Source organism: Mus caroli, chromosome 7 (genome assembly GCF_900094665.2).
Source record: "Mus caroli chromosome 7, CAROLI_EIJ_v1.1, whole genome shotgun sequence".
NCBI lineage: Eukaryota > Metazoa > Chordata > Mammalia > Rodentia > Muridae > Mus > Mus caroli.
This window is the reverse complement of record NC_034576.1, coordinates 100,771,779-100,785,657: the sequence shown is the minus strand read 5'-3', so window position 1 is coordinate 100,785,657 and position 13,879 is coordinate 100,771,779. Positions and strand designations below refer to the sequence as shown.

Below are 13,879 nucleotides of genomic sequence, written 5' to 3'. Positions count from 1 at the left end.
AGAGAGAGAGAGAGAGAGAGAGAGAGAGAGAGAGAGAGAGAGAGAGACTATTGTAATTCCCACCTCAGTTCACAGGTCCAGAAAGTCTCCCCTCTCCAGCTTCATATTATTTACCAGCCAGGCCTGTGGCGAACACTCTGGGGCCAGATGCCCATTGCTATGGTCCCTGCCCAGCCCTCACAAGCCACACCCACACAGCCTGGCCCCTGGCCTGGCCTTCTCTCTTCACTTCTTACAGAAAGTCTCTCTTCAGTCAGGTCTCTGCTAGTTCTCAGCTCCTCCCCACAGCAGCTCTGAACAACTCCCTGACCGTATGTCTTGCTTTATGTATTTGTTTACTGATGCCTGGATTTGAAGCCGAGCCCTTCACATTTGAGTTACTGTGCTTCCCTCTCTACCTCTCAAAGTGACTGGGGAACCTGAGGCCCTTAATGATAACCACTGGTGGAGGGCAACATCTTGGCCTTGCTCCCCTTATGTGTCTGTGGGCTGTCTTGATGGGAAGAGACCAGTAAAATCCCCAGATTCAAGCCAGTCAGAACCGATCACAGACGCATCCTCTGCCCAGCCTGGGCTCAGGAGCAGCAGCTGACATGAAGCGCTCTGCCCCCTGCAGGAACACTGGATATCCCCTCAGAATGCCACCCACATCAAGCCAATGCACCCCACATCGGTGCACGGCGTGGAGGACATGATCCGCCTGGGGGATCTCAACGAGGCAGGCATCCTTCGCAACCTTCTCATTCGCTACCGGGACCACCTCATCTACGTGAGTACCACCCATGGCTACCCCTGTGCCGCACCCAGAGGTTCAGACTCCTGGGACTTCGTTGGCTCTGCCATGGGTGCTCCATTTGAGGCCCCTCCCCTCCCTGGGTCCAGGCTCTGGGCTCTTTAGATCTAAGTCTGGGGCAGGAGTTGTTTATAGGCCTCAGAGGCTTGGGAATTGAAGGCCAGGGTTGCTCAGGGACAGGCTTAGCATTTTTCCAGTTAGGGAGCTGGGGGCTGTTACCCTGAAGCCTCAAGACCAGTGGAGGCAAGCTAAGAAGTATGAGTCCTTAGAAAGGAAAAAGGACCACAGACTCTCATTAGAACCAACCAGATCACCTTCCCTATGGAAACACCACTGGATCTTAGTGGAATGCAGAAAAGTGCTTCCATAGAGAAAATAATAAATTTGGTCTCACCCAGCTGGGACATCAGGGACAAAGGTGCTTATGCCAGGCAGGACACACGTCCTGGAGACCTTTAGTAAACTGACACTCCAAAGGTTTCACCAAACCCAAAGCATTTTACAATTATTGAGGAAACCAAAGACTTTTGCTTATTTGGATCATAAGGTGATATTTATGGTATTAGAAATTAAAAAAGAAAGCTTAAGATATTTATTCACCAAAAATGGCAGGCTAGGTGTATCTAAAAGCAATGTGACCAGACCTTATATCTGGAGTTGCAGCGACTTATAACTCTGCAAAGATAGGAATCTTCTTGGCATTGGCCTCCTACTGATGAAAAGGGCCTTGTTCTGAGTTATTATTTTTAAAATGAACTATTTATCGTATGTGCTTATGTGCGTGTGAGCTAAAGCCACCACATGTGGAGGGCTGAGAAAGGCTTTTGGGGGCCATCTCTCTCCTTCCACTGTGTTTTGAGGCAGGGTTTCTCTTGTCACTGTCCTGCATGCTCTATGCTAGCTGGCTTGAGAGCTTCCAGCCAACTCTCCTGTAGGAGTGCTGGGATTTCAGATGCGTGTTCTTGCATCAAAGTTTTCACACAGGTTCTGGGACTCCAACTCTGGCCAGTCTTAACCTCTGGGACAGTCTTGCTGGCCCTTTATGGTTAAGTTTTAACCAGGTGTGTGTACTATAAATTGTAGATTTCCTTCTGACTGATTGCAATGGGACCTTCCTCACTGTGCCACAGGGGAAAGACTGTGTGTACTCGGACGGTGTGCATGTGTCTACATGTATGGGTGTTTATCTATATGTGTATACATTGACACACATGTGTTTGATGATGAGTACTTGTGTATACATTCAGGTATGGGATCAAGCACACATACGTGGACACATGTGTACATACCTTTACATGTGTGCACATATATATGTTCTTTCTCCACATGCAGAGTATATCTATACACAGTATTCGGTCTTTCCCACCAGTCTCATCCTAGACCTCATCTTTGGTGGCTAGTGTGACCCTGAGTGTTGACAGATTGTTCCTTAGATCCCTTCTCTGCTAGTCCTTGGAGATAATCAGAGATGCACCCTCTCAACCCATGACTGCTAATCACTTAGTCACAGGACAGTGCTCCCGTGTCCTGTATCTGTGTTAGGCAAAGGCCTTGAAACAGTCACCAAGCAAGCATCCAGTAAAATGTACTTCAGAGAACACATGGGGTACAGTGAGACACACATAACACCCCCACTTCCTGTTTTTGTTTGTTTGTTTTTCTTTTTTCGAGACAGGGTTTCCCTGTATAGCCCTGGCTGTCCTGGAACTCACTTTGTAGACCAGGCTGGCCTCGAACTCAGAAATCCACCTGCCTCTGCCTCCCGAGTGCTGGGATTAAAGGCGTGTGTGCCCATGCCCGGCACACCCCCACTTTCTGAAAGAGTTGGCTCCTAATGGCAAAGAGGCACCAGCTAGGTGAAAGGCATGGCAGTGTTGTCCAGCCTGGTGCAGCAGGAGAGGGAGGGGCTTTGGACCTCAGGTTCAGTGGCCGCCCACCTTGTCTGCAAGATAAAGAGTAACAAGGCTCTTTTAGGAAGATGTATACCATGACCTGAGGTTGTAGGAAGCAGGAATGGGTCCCAGCAGAGGGCAACGCAGCGAAAGCCCACCTGGGCTGCAAGTGGAGGAGAGATGGAGCCCGATGGGGAGCTAGGTGGGGACCAGGAAGGATATGGTAGCCCAGAACACGGAGGCCAGCTGGGGTAACAGGGAGCAAGACGTGGAAGGCTCACCTGGGTGAAGGGCGTGACAGTACTGGAGGCCAAGTTGAACAGGCTGACAGTAGGTCTGAAGGAGTGCTGGCTTGGGAGTTTTAGTGGCCATCATGTGGTGGCCTCTAGGAGGTGGGACACAGAGGAATCTTGCACCCATGAGGCCTTAGGGTTTCATGCAGAATGGAAAGGACCCTGGGGCAGTAGTGGAATAAGAAGGTACGTCCAATAGCACCAGGAAGTCTTGGGGTTGTTGCAGCATCTCCATATTTCTTCCTGTCGCTTCCCTGCCGTTGAGCTTCTCATGGTGACTCTGTAGGTTGGATCCTTGGGTCTGAAAGAGTAGCAGCTATCAGTCTTCTGTAGTTGCCAGAATGACCTTTCTCCAGCAGATTCCCCCAAATGTCATGGCCTTTCACACTCCGATCCGCTACTGCAGTCCAGATGGGGGGGCTCCCGGAGCACCGATGCTGGGGGCTGTGGAGTGACTGGCCATATGCTGGTGACAGGTGTCACATTCTTAAGCAAGTCTTAAGAAGGGAGTAAGGTGGCAGTTATGCCTCTGCTACCCTTCAAGGGTGGCACCTTTGTCTCTGCAGTGTCTCTGGGAAAGGGAGTGTTTCTTTCACAAATAAGCAGACTGAGGCTGGCCAAAGCTATGTTCCTCGAAGCTGTCTCAGGTGGGGATGGGTTCCCCACCTGAAGATAAGAATCGGCTACATTCCACAGTTGCGTGGGATGGTGTGTAACAGAAGGTGGCCACAGGGTTCCTGCCCAATTGTTTAGCCTAGGCCCAGGTTCCTGGGGATGTCTTTGTGGCCTCTTTTCCGTTGACTGGTTGTCTCTCTACCTGTTACTTTGTAACAGACCAGCTGTGGAGGGCCGGTGAGTAGCACAGTAATAGCCCCGGTGAGGCTTGTTGGCTTGGCTGGGCTACTCCTCTTGGCTGGGCACTCCTCTTGGTCTCCTTGCTTCATTTCTTTTTCTGGGGGGCAGAGGGGACTCTTGGCACTGAGCTGAACGGTGAAAGCTAGTCTTACGTGCTCCTGGCTGCTTGGAAGAGTCGGCTTAAGACTAAAGGAACTTCTATGCTCTGGAAATGGAGTCTCATGGCTTAATCAGTGCTTCTCTGCACAGCTCCCCTAGCCTGGGCTGGTTTCCCTGCATGCCACACTGGGCTGAGCTGCTGGGGAATGGTGGATGCTCTGGTATCATGCACGGAGTCCTGGAAAGGTGGTAAAGGTTGGAGAGACAGCAGAGGCTGCTGCCTGCCCTGCGCAGACACATTTGTCTCCAGCCTTCCTAGGCGCCAGACATCAAAACATCTATCACCGACAACAGGCGAGGCCTGACCTTTTCTGGCTTGGGGTGAGGCGGGAGGAGGGAGGCGGGAGGATGGAGGAGTAAACCCATGCTCTCCTGACGCTTCTCTGTGTGACAGGACCCAGGGTACAGCCGGACATCTTGCCCATGCTCTCATACAGCCTGAGGTCCCCAAACTGAGACAGACCTGAGCAGGAGGGCTTCAGGTCCCCGGGCTCCATCCACAGGGCACAATAGCCACTCTGTCCTGGGTGGAGCTACAAAGAAAGTAGCCACCCAACCCCAGCTCCTTCGGTACCACATTCCATCCCCAGCCCTCTGCTCTGCATGACTTGGCCCACTCATAGCTTCCTACCATCCCAGTCTCCCCTCAGGACATGGTCCAGTTTTTAAATCTTGCTCTAAAAGTCTTAGGTACAGAGATTGGGGCTAAAGGAAAGAGCCAGTATTTGAGCTGTCTCTGCTTTGTGCTTTGAATCTGAACAGTCCCATTGTACAGATAAGACAATGCAATTCAGGCTTGGGGACCTCTGGCTGTCCCCTCCTCCTTTCACCAAATGTCTCTGAGCCAGACCAAAGGCCAGTCTGAGACCCTTCATCGGCTCCTGCCGTGTCTGTGGACTCCAGATCTGTGCAGGGCAGAGACCTTCGCATCCCCAGCAGATGGTGCAAGCCGCTGTCCCTTGCTGCTTGCAGACGTACACAGGTTCCATCCTGGTGGCCGTGAACCCCTACCAGCTGCTCTCCATCTACTCGCCAGAGCACATCCGCCAGTACACCAACAAGAAGATAGGGGAGATGCCCCCCCACATCTTCGCCATTGCTGACAACTGCTACTTCAACATGAAACGCAACAACCGGGACCAGTGCTGTATTATCAGGTAGGTGGCCTGGCCTTCCTCCCATTGAGAGGCACAGTTCCGCTGCCCTGCTAACACACTAGGAATTGTTCCATTGTTAGACTGCCAGGGGGCTCCCCAGGAGCTGGCTGTGCCCTCTGTGCTGTGTCATTGTGTATGGAGTCACCCCCACGTTCCAGATCTTACAGTTCTTTTCTCTTAACCCTACAAAGACTGATGCTAGCTTTTCAGGTCAACACGGTCTCCTGAGGGTTCCTATTAAGTGATGGTCAGTTGAAATCTGTCTTCTTTGCTCTTGGGCAAGGGAAGAGGTCAAAATATCAGTTGAGCAGTTCACATGATTCATATTCTTGACCAGGAGGGATGGGGGTGTGGCAGAGCCTTTCGTCCCTGAAGACTCGACCTATTGTAACAACCTGCGGCTAGTGCCACAGCCAAGGCTGAGGACTTGCCCATGACTCCCACCCTCTGCAGCGGGGAGTCAGGAGCTGGCAAGACAGAGAGCACAAAGTTGATCCTGCAGTTCCTGGCGGCCATCAGTGGACAGCACTCATGGATCGAGCAGCAGGTGCTCGAGGCCACCCCGATCCTGGAAGGTAAGGCCAGGTTCTGAGGGTGAGAGCCCGGGGCTGGCACTGGGTCTATCCAGGCTCACCTGTGATCCCTGCCACCCTGCAGCATTTGGGAACGCCAAAACCATCCGCAACGACAACTCTAGCCGCTTTGGCAAGTACATTGACATCCACTTTAACAAGCGTGGTGCCATCGAGGGCGCCAAAATAGAGCAGTACCTGCTGGAGAAGTCACGTGTCTGCCGCCAGGTGAGCCCTGGCTCCCAGTGAGAGTCAGTGCCCGGAGCAGCTGGGTGGGCACCGCAGTCTGGGCCACCTGTTAGCACACTGTACTTCCATCTGGTCCTTGAAGTATTCAAGGTCCCCTATGAGACCCCTGCTCATGTGTGTTTCCAATCCTGGTGCCCACTTCCAGGCCCCTGATGAGAGGAACTATCACGTGTTCTACTGTATGCTGGAGGGCATGAATGAGGAGGAGAAGAAGAAGCTGGGCCTAGGCCAGGCTGCTGACTACAACTACTTGGCCATGGTGAGGCCCAGGTGACAAAGTGGGGTAAACACCTTTCCTGGTTATGTAGGGCAAGACCAAACTTGGCAGTGTGGCACTGCACCAGCCCAGCCAGGCTTTGTCTGTGCCTTAAATAACGTTCCCTCACTTGGGCATATGTCCCTAGTGAATCCTTATCATTTCTCAAGGTCAACACAGAGCCTGGGAACACAGCACAGGAGTCACAGAGCCAAGCACACGGACCTGCTCATAATGGAGACTTTACAGGCTCCTGCTGGGCCTCCCAGGATGGAGGGAGCTGGTTGCTGAGGCCTCCAGGATTTGTTGATGGCAGGTTCTGGTGCTGGTTTCTGGTGCTCTGTGGCTCTGGGGCAGTGCTTCTCTCTCCCCCTTTGAGGGTTGATTGACCCTTTCACAGGGGTCACCTAAGGCCATTGGAAAACACAGATATTTGCATTACAATTTATAACTAGCAAAATTATAACTATGAAGTAGCAACAAGATAATTTTATGGTCGGGGGTCACCACAATATGAAGAACTTTATTAAAGGGTCGTAGCATTAGGACGGTTGGGTGCCACTGCTCTAGAGGCTGTGCACACAGCAGGCTAGGTTAGAATTCCAACTCTATCTCCCTGGAGAGAACCTATTTGGGATTTAAGGTGTTGTGGGTAGGACAGGACTTTCTCTTCTGTAACTAGCTAGTGGGCACACTCACTCCCCCTCTGTCTCACACACAGACATACCACACACCATGTATACCACATACCATGTACAACACATATACCACACACATACCATACACACACACTCAGACAACACACACATATACCACACACACATCAAATAAACAGATACACCACACACGTGATACATTCCACACAAACACACACACACATGCACACACATGAGCACATACGTGCACACACCATACATACCACACACACACACAGGCACATGCACACACACACACATATACACATCACACCACACACATGCACACATACACAACCATACCACACACACACACACACAGGCACATGCACACACATACACACATCACACCACACACACATGCACAACCATACCACACACACCCCACACACACTCCTGCACACACACCACACATATACTCCTGAGCAGGCTGTGTCTACACTTCCCCTCTGTGGTTCACGCATGGTGACAGTTGAAGGGAACTCCCCCAGGAGTGGGCAGCACCCTGGAGCTGTGTGGAGCTGGGTAAGGCGTTGGTGCTGTGAGCTGTGGTGAAAAGGAGTGCTTGGGTGAACTGTATAGTGTCCAGCTCTTACTCATGTCAGGGTGCCCCAGAGAAGACCACAGGACCATTCTACATATCCTGGGCATTGCCCTCCTGACATCCCCTGACACTTCCCTGTCCTCCCATTTTGTGCTATGCCTCCTCCCCTGCCCAGGGTAACTGCATCACCTGTGAGGGCCGCGTGGACAGTCAGGAGTATGCCAACATCCGCTCTGCCATGAAGGTTCTCATGTTCACAGACACGGAGAACTGGGAGATCTCGAAGCTTCTGGCCGCCATCCTACACATGGGCAATCTGCAGTATGAGGGTGAGGCCCCACGGTGCCACATACCACTCAGGGTAGCATGGCACCCACCTCCCAGGGGTTGGCAGTGCTGTCTGCTGCAGCGGGCATTACATGGAATGTGGGCTGGGAATTCTCCCAGCCTGACTTCAGTCTCAAGGGTGGTACACAGTGTGGCAGTCCCCTCCCCAGAGCTGGCAGCTGAGGTTTTCAGAGTTGACTGCAGCCCTTTAAGATCTCTTCCACATTTGGTTTCTTCTGTAAGGCTTAGTGTTTTCAAGAGAGGCTAAATCTTGGGGTTCACACTGTGGCGTGAATGTCCGAACAGCTGTCCGTAAGGGGGAAGACAAAGCAGGGCGTGCACACTTATTTGACACCACTGCATACTAGAGTGAAGTATCCATTGGAAGTGGTCCATTGGAAGAAGGCATTGGATTACACTTTGCCTTTCCACAGGTGTCTAGCATGGGTCCCAGGCAAAATAGAAGCTCTTGGAAGTTCATGTAGTGAATGAGTGTCCCCAGAGCTAGGCAATCCTGGGCTAGTAAGTCTGGAAAGATAGGGGGAAATAGGTGCTTTGAGTAAAGAGATGACATTAAAGGCTCTGAGGCCCAAGAGAAGGAGGTTTATTTGGTGAAAAAACAAGTTTACAAAGCTTGTCCCAAAAGTACCATGGGTAGAGGCTGAGAGGGAGCCACCAGAGGGTCCAGCTTGGGTGCTAGGCTCAGCGCTAGGTGCTGGCATTTAGGGTCCACACTCTCATGGTGACCACAGGCTTTTATGAGACTATCAATCAGATGTACACTGACCATGCAGATCATACCCTCTGTGGGCAGGGCAGGCCCCCGAGAATAGGCATGGCAGCCTGCTCTTCTCAGGTGGCACCCCCTGCCCCTCTGTCTCCCTGTGTGATGCTGTGTCCCTTGCTGCTGGCAGCCCGGACATTTGAGAACTTGGATGCGTGCGAAGTCCTCTTCTCCCCATCGCTGGCCACGGCAGCTTCTCTGCTCGAGGTCAGTGCTAGCCTCTCCCACTCTGTCTGTCCCTCTGAGGGACAGCTGGCTCAGTTGGGCTGAGGTGGGAACCAGCTGTGGAGGTCTTGGATGGGCGAGTTCTGTTCAGGGAGCAGTGTGTGGTCCTAGGCCACTGTTCCTACAGTGGGTGGTGCTGAGGGATCTGGGCTGGGCCTCTGTGTTATCTGGGGAGACATGAGGATGGGAGCCAAGTGGGGTGAAAGGGGACAGTCAGGCTGGGGCTGGGCCAACATCTGGGTGTTTGCTCTAGGTGAACCCCCCAGACCTGATGAGCTGCCTCACCAGCCGCACCCTTATCACCCGTGGGGAGACGGTGTCCACCCCTCTCAGCAGGGAACAGGCGCTGGATGTGCGAGATGCCTTTGTCAAGGTGGGTGAACGGGGTGGCCGTCTGTTCTATTTGCCTTCAGTTGTGAATGGACAGGTGCAAGATGTTTCCAAAGCAGGTCCTTGCTTGGCAGTCTGTGGACTAGAGTGCCCACTGAAGTCTGACTCTCTGATGCCCAGCTTCCCTCTGTCAGCTTCTAAGCCCTAAGGCCAGGCATCTTAAAGGAGCTGGCTCTGCATTCCCCAGGGGCCCTGCTTTGTCCCCCAGGCTTGCTTTGATCAGCTGTTCTCAGCCAGGGCCACCCTCTTAGGTCTCATGGGGTCTGGCTGGTGGAAGACTCCCAGTCCTCATGTCACTACAGGCATATACTTGCCAATCAAAAAGTCCCTAATCTGTACCACCCCTGCTCCAGCTGGATTCTGGACCTTTAAGGTATGCAGAGGATGGAGAGATAAATAAGTGAAGATGCTAAACTCCAAGGTGACTCCTTCCCAGCCTCGGGTCAAGGGAAGTTCTAAGGGAGCAAATGAGTAATTGCCGAGGCAAGAGTGCATGTGCATAGCAGGGACAGCCTCAGGAAGACTTGGGGGCATTAATGTCACCTGTAAGGCTGGGGACCAGACCCATTGTGTCTAGGAATGGTGACTGCCACTCAGGGAGGGTCTACCTTGCCCTGTGGCTGATGGGTGCCTTTCAGGGTATCTATGGGCGGCTCTTTGTGTGGATTGTGGAGAAGATCAACGCAGCAATCTACAAGCCACCCCCTCTGGAAGTTAAGAACTCTCGTCGGTCCATTGGTCTCCTGGACATCTTTGGATTTGAGAACTTCACTGTGAACAGGTAATGTGGGGGACCCCATGTCTCTTCCTCTAAGCTACACTGGCCTGCCTCCAAGAACAGCTTCAGGCTTGGGAAACTTGACTTCAGTCACCCTGGAGAGCCTTTTCATGTCCAGTCCCAGATCAGCTGAAGCCAGCCCAATTGGATACTGGGGAAGGTTTACAGTATTCTGGGTACTTGGAAGGTGGTCTCTCGTCTCTGAGCTTATGACTAGAGACACTTCAAGTCACTTCAATTCTTGTAATGTAGAATGTCACCGAGTCCCCAGGACACCATACTGAAAAGGAGAGTCAAGGATACTGCTTAGCTGGGCTGGCATCAGGGGTCTCTCTGCTTGCTTGGATAGTGTCAGCCTCGGCCTCTCAGTGACAATCTGGTATCTCTCTATGACCCACCTTCCTAGTGTTCTGACATCTCCCCTATGTAGGGTCTGGTCACTCAAGGAAAGAGTTCTGAGCCTGGCTTCTAGCCTGCCTCTCTGGCCTTGGGCATGTCCTTTGCCCTTGCCGGTCCCCAGAGTCATCTTCAGCATAGGAGTTGGACTTGATAGTTGTACCCTAGCCCACGTGATGGGAGTCTTGTGTCAAGCTGTGATCTAGGTAGAGCCGGGTCTGGGTGACAGGGCAGAAGTTGGGTGCCACATGTCCAAGGTCCTCTTCCCTCTGCAGCTTCGAGCAGCTCTGTATTAACTTTGCCAATGAGCACCTGCAGCAATTCTTCGTACAGCACGTGTTCAAGCTGGAGCAGGAGGAGTACGACCTGGAGAGCATCGACTGGTTGCACATTGAGTTCACTGACAACCAGGAAGCACTGGACATGATTGCCAACCGGCCTATGAACGTCATCTCCCTCATCGATGAGGAGAGCAAGTTCCCCAAGGTGGGCTCAGCAAGCCTCAGCTTCCCCCAGCATCTGCAACCTGGGAGAAGCAGCATGCACCTGTTCTGGTGCTCTGCGCTGATTCTAGGGGGTTCACATGGGGAGCAGGGGTTGTCTGCTCTCCACTGGCCCTGGGCCAAACCATCAAGATTTACACAGCTGCTTTCAGGATAGATGCTAATGATAGAATAGATGCTAATGATAGAATTGGCTTGACCTGGGGAAGGAAACATAGTATTGCTCTCAGGGGGAAACGTTGAGATTAGAGAGTCTTGCTCTATTGATCAGGCTAGCCTTGAACTCCTGGGCTCTAGACATCCTCCAGCGCTAGCCTTCTAATTATTTTAGTCACGAAAAACAGATGCCCTAGCCTGGAATGTGCATCTAAGGTTATGTGGTTCACCCATCTCACAGATTGGCAGTGAGGCCAAGAGCCCGTGTCGGGGTGTGATGGCGGTAGCTACTGAGAAAGTCAGGGGAGGTTGGGAGGACATGGGTAGGGAGGTCCTGGAAGGCAGTGGCTTGGTAATAGCCACTCTGTTCCCTCAGGGCACGGATGCCACCATGCTGCATAAGCTGAACTCACAGCACAAGCTCAATGCCAACTACGTGCCACCCAAGAACAGCCACGAGACCCAGTTTGGAATCAACCACTTTGCAGGCGTTGTCTATTATGAGAGTCAAGGTACAAGCGGTGATGGGTGTCTGTCTCTGTACTCCAAGCCCTCTCTGTCTCTAGGATAGGAGTGAGCCCACAAGGTGCAGAGTTCAGAAGGGACATGCCATCTAGTGCTTTACCTTTTACTTTATTTTTGTCTTAAAAACAAAAGCAAAACCAACCAACCAACCAAAACCAGACAAGGTCTCACTGTGTAGCCCTAGCTGGGTGGGGACTCACTGTGTAGAGCAGGCTGGCCCGGAACTCATGGAGGTCACCTGCCCTAGCCTCCTGAATTCTGGGCTTGCTTTTGTTTTTTTTATGATACTGGGGATAAAGCTGTGCTGTACAAGTGCTCCACCCCTGAGTTATAGCCCCAGCCCTTCAAAAGATGGTTTTTAAAAAGACACATGTGGATTTGGGATTTAGCTCAGTGGTAGAGTGCTTGCCTAGTAAAGGCAAGGCCCTGGGTTCCATCCTCAGCTCTGAAAAAAAAAAAAGACACATGTAATTGTGGCAAAGCATATGTGATACAAAGTTTACCATTGTAACTACTGTACATTCAATTCAGTGGCATTATGGGCATTTACAATGCTGTGAGTTTACCACCACCTCTCCCAGGGCTTTCCAAGACTTTACACAGAAGTCAGTCCGCTCAGATGTTGTGGGTTTGGGGAGCCCTTGCCCAGAGGTGTGGGGGGGTGCAAGCTATGACTGCTCTTTGCTGCTACCAGGCTTCCTGGAGAAGAACCGAGACACCCTGCATGGGGATATCATCCAGCTGGTCCACTCTTCCCGGAACAAGTTCGTAAAGCAGATTTTCCAGGCTGACGTTGCTATGGTAAGATTGTTGGATGCTCCTTTGAGCAGAAGGGACCCTGGAAGTCAGGCCTGAATCTCTACCCCACCCTGAGTCTTGTCTATCCATGGGGCCCCTTGAACCCCAGATGAGATGCTTCTGTCTGGTCCTCCCTTACTGGCCCAGGATATGTCTGGGGTATGAGGCTCAGAGAATTGCTATGTGGGAGGTCACTTGGGACTTTACCATGGAGGCCCACCTCTAGACAGTCACAAGGGAAGACACAGGATTGTGTGGCAGATGGACCACCCTGGACCCTGAGCTGATACAAAGGAGTGCCTACACTGCCCATTTGATGGGCAGTTGGAGTTTCTTGCTGGACTCTATGGCTTTTATCCCGTTCTTTTCTGTGCCCCTGTTTCCCAGGGCACAGGAGGGGAAGCAGGGAGGGGAGAACCACCATTTTCCCGGGCCTATGCTGGTGTCTGACCTGTTGGGATGGTGGCCAGCCTTGACTTCTACCCCAGGCCCTCCAACCCAGTCTCAGTGGCTGTTTGGCTCTCACCCACACCTCTTCTGCCTTACCTGCCTGTGGTTCCCCTTATAGTTTCTCTGTGGTTATTCATCCGGCACTGTCGGCCAGGCAGCGGCTTCCTCGAAGGTAAAAGCCCCAGCCTGGGGCCCAGGATGACTGTGGTGGGAGATCTTACTCCAAGGGAGAGAGGGCTGGATTTTTCTGTCTTTTGTGGAGTGTGGTTTTTTTGTTTTTTGTTTTTTTATTTTTGTGGAGTGGTTTTTGGAGTGGTTTTTGTTTTTTTGAGTTGTGTGTGCTGCAGTAATCTCGGTTTCTTAAAGAGGAAACTGAGGCCTACAAGAGGAAAGTTGGAGAAGGTTCCTGAGCCTTTTCTGCCCTACTCCTGTTATTGTACCTGCTTCTATGCCCTAAGGACTCAGTGGGACTCTGATGGCACCCTTAAGTATAGGTACAGGTGGTCTTCTGTTTTGTGGATGCGGGACTGAGGTCAAGTGGGGCGGGCTTCATTTACGCTAATGACATCCTTTGGGTAGATCAGTGAGAACAGCTGCTCTGATGCCCACATTCCGGTCTTGGCTGCAGTGGCATTCCCATTCCAAAGGAGCTGGAGGCCCTAGGCTACCACCGTCCCACCTCCTCTTTGCTCCCTGCTTCCCAGTTCATTGTCTCCTCTCTGCCAAGAAATATGTGTGGTAACTGCACACATATTTGGCCTGTTTCTGGGCCCTCCCAGAGCCTTCGGATAGACCCAACACCCTGGGTGTTACGGGGAGGAGTAAATACCAGGTCTGTCTATGTAGGGACTGTCTTCCTAACACACACACACACACACACACACACACACACACACCACATTCTTTCCTGGCTTTGATACATATAGACACTTTTACAGTGATTGACTGTGACCTTGAACAAGTCCCTTCACTATGCTGAGACAGGTTCCAATCCTGATGTGACTCAACCTGTAGTCTAGAATGGGTCACGTGTGTGCAGGTTTGTGTGTGTGTGTGTGTGTGTGTGTGTGTGTGTGTGTGTG

The 13,879-nt window shown here is 52.0% G+C and overlaps 1 protein-coding gene across 5 annotated transcripts in view; it reads left to right on the top strand.

Annotated features, from left to right (window-relative positions):
• Myo7a (myosin VIIA) overlaps positions 1–13,879 on the top strand; it is a 68,785-nt gene that overhangs the window by 16,508 nt on the left and 38,398 nt on the right. For 4 of the 5 annotated variants that reach the window (XM_021165945.2, XM_021165943.2, XM_021165942.1 and 1 more), the window contains 12 exons: positions 617–769; positions 4,965–5,149; positions 5,603–5,724; positions 5,807–5,949; positions 6,116–6,229; positions 7,641–7,794; positions 8,707–8,783; positions 9,055–9,174; positions 9,830–9,972; positions 10,641–10,851; positions 11,401–11,536; positions 12,244–12,350. In XM_021165945.2, the coding sequence (XP_021021604.1) occupies positions 617–769; positions 4,965–5,149; positions 5,603–5,724; positions 5,807–5,949; positions 6,116–6,229; positions 7,641–7,794; positions 8,707–8,783; positions 9,055–9,174; positions 9,830–9,972; positions 10,641–10,851; positions 11,401–11,536; positions 12,244–12,350 (1,665 nt within the window). Of the gene's footprint in view, positions 1–616; positions 770–3,812; positions 3,831–4,964; positions 5,150–5,602; positions 5,725–5,806; positions 5,950–6,115; positions 6,230–7,640; positions 7,795–8,706; positions 8,784–9,054; positions 9,175–9,829; positions 9,973–10,640; positions 10,852–11,400; positions 11,537–12,243; positions 12,351–13,879 lie in introns of all 5 variants that reach the window. The other variant, XM_029479536.1, reaches the window with a different exon arrangement.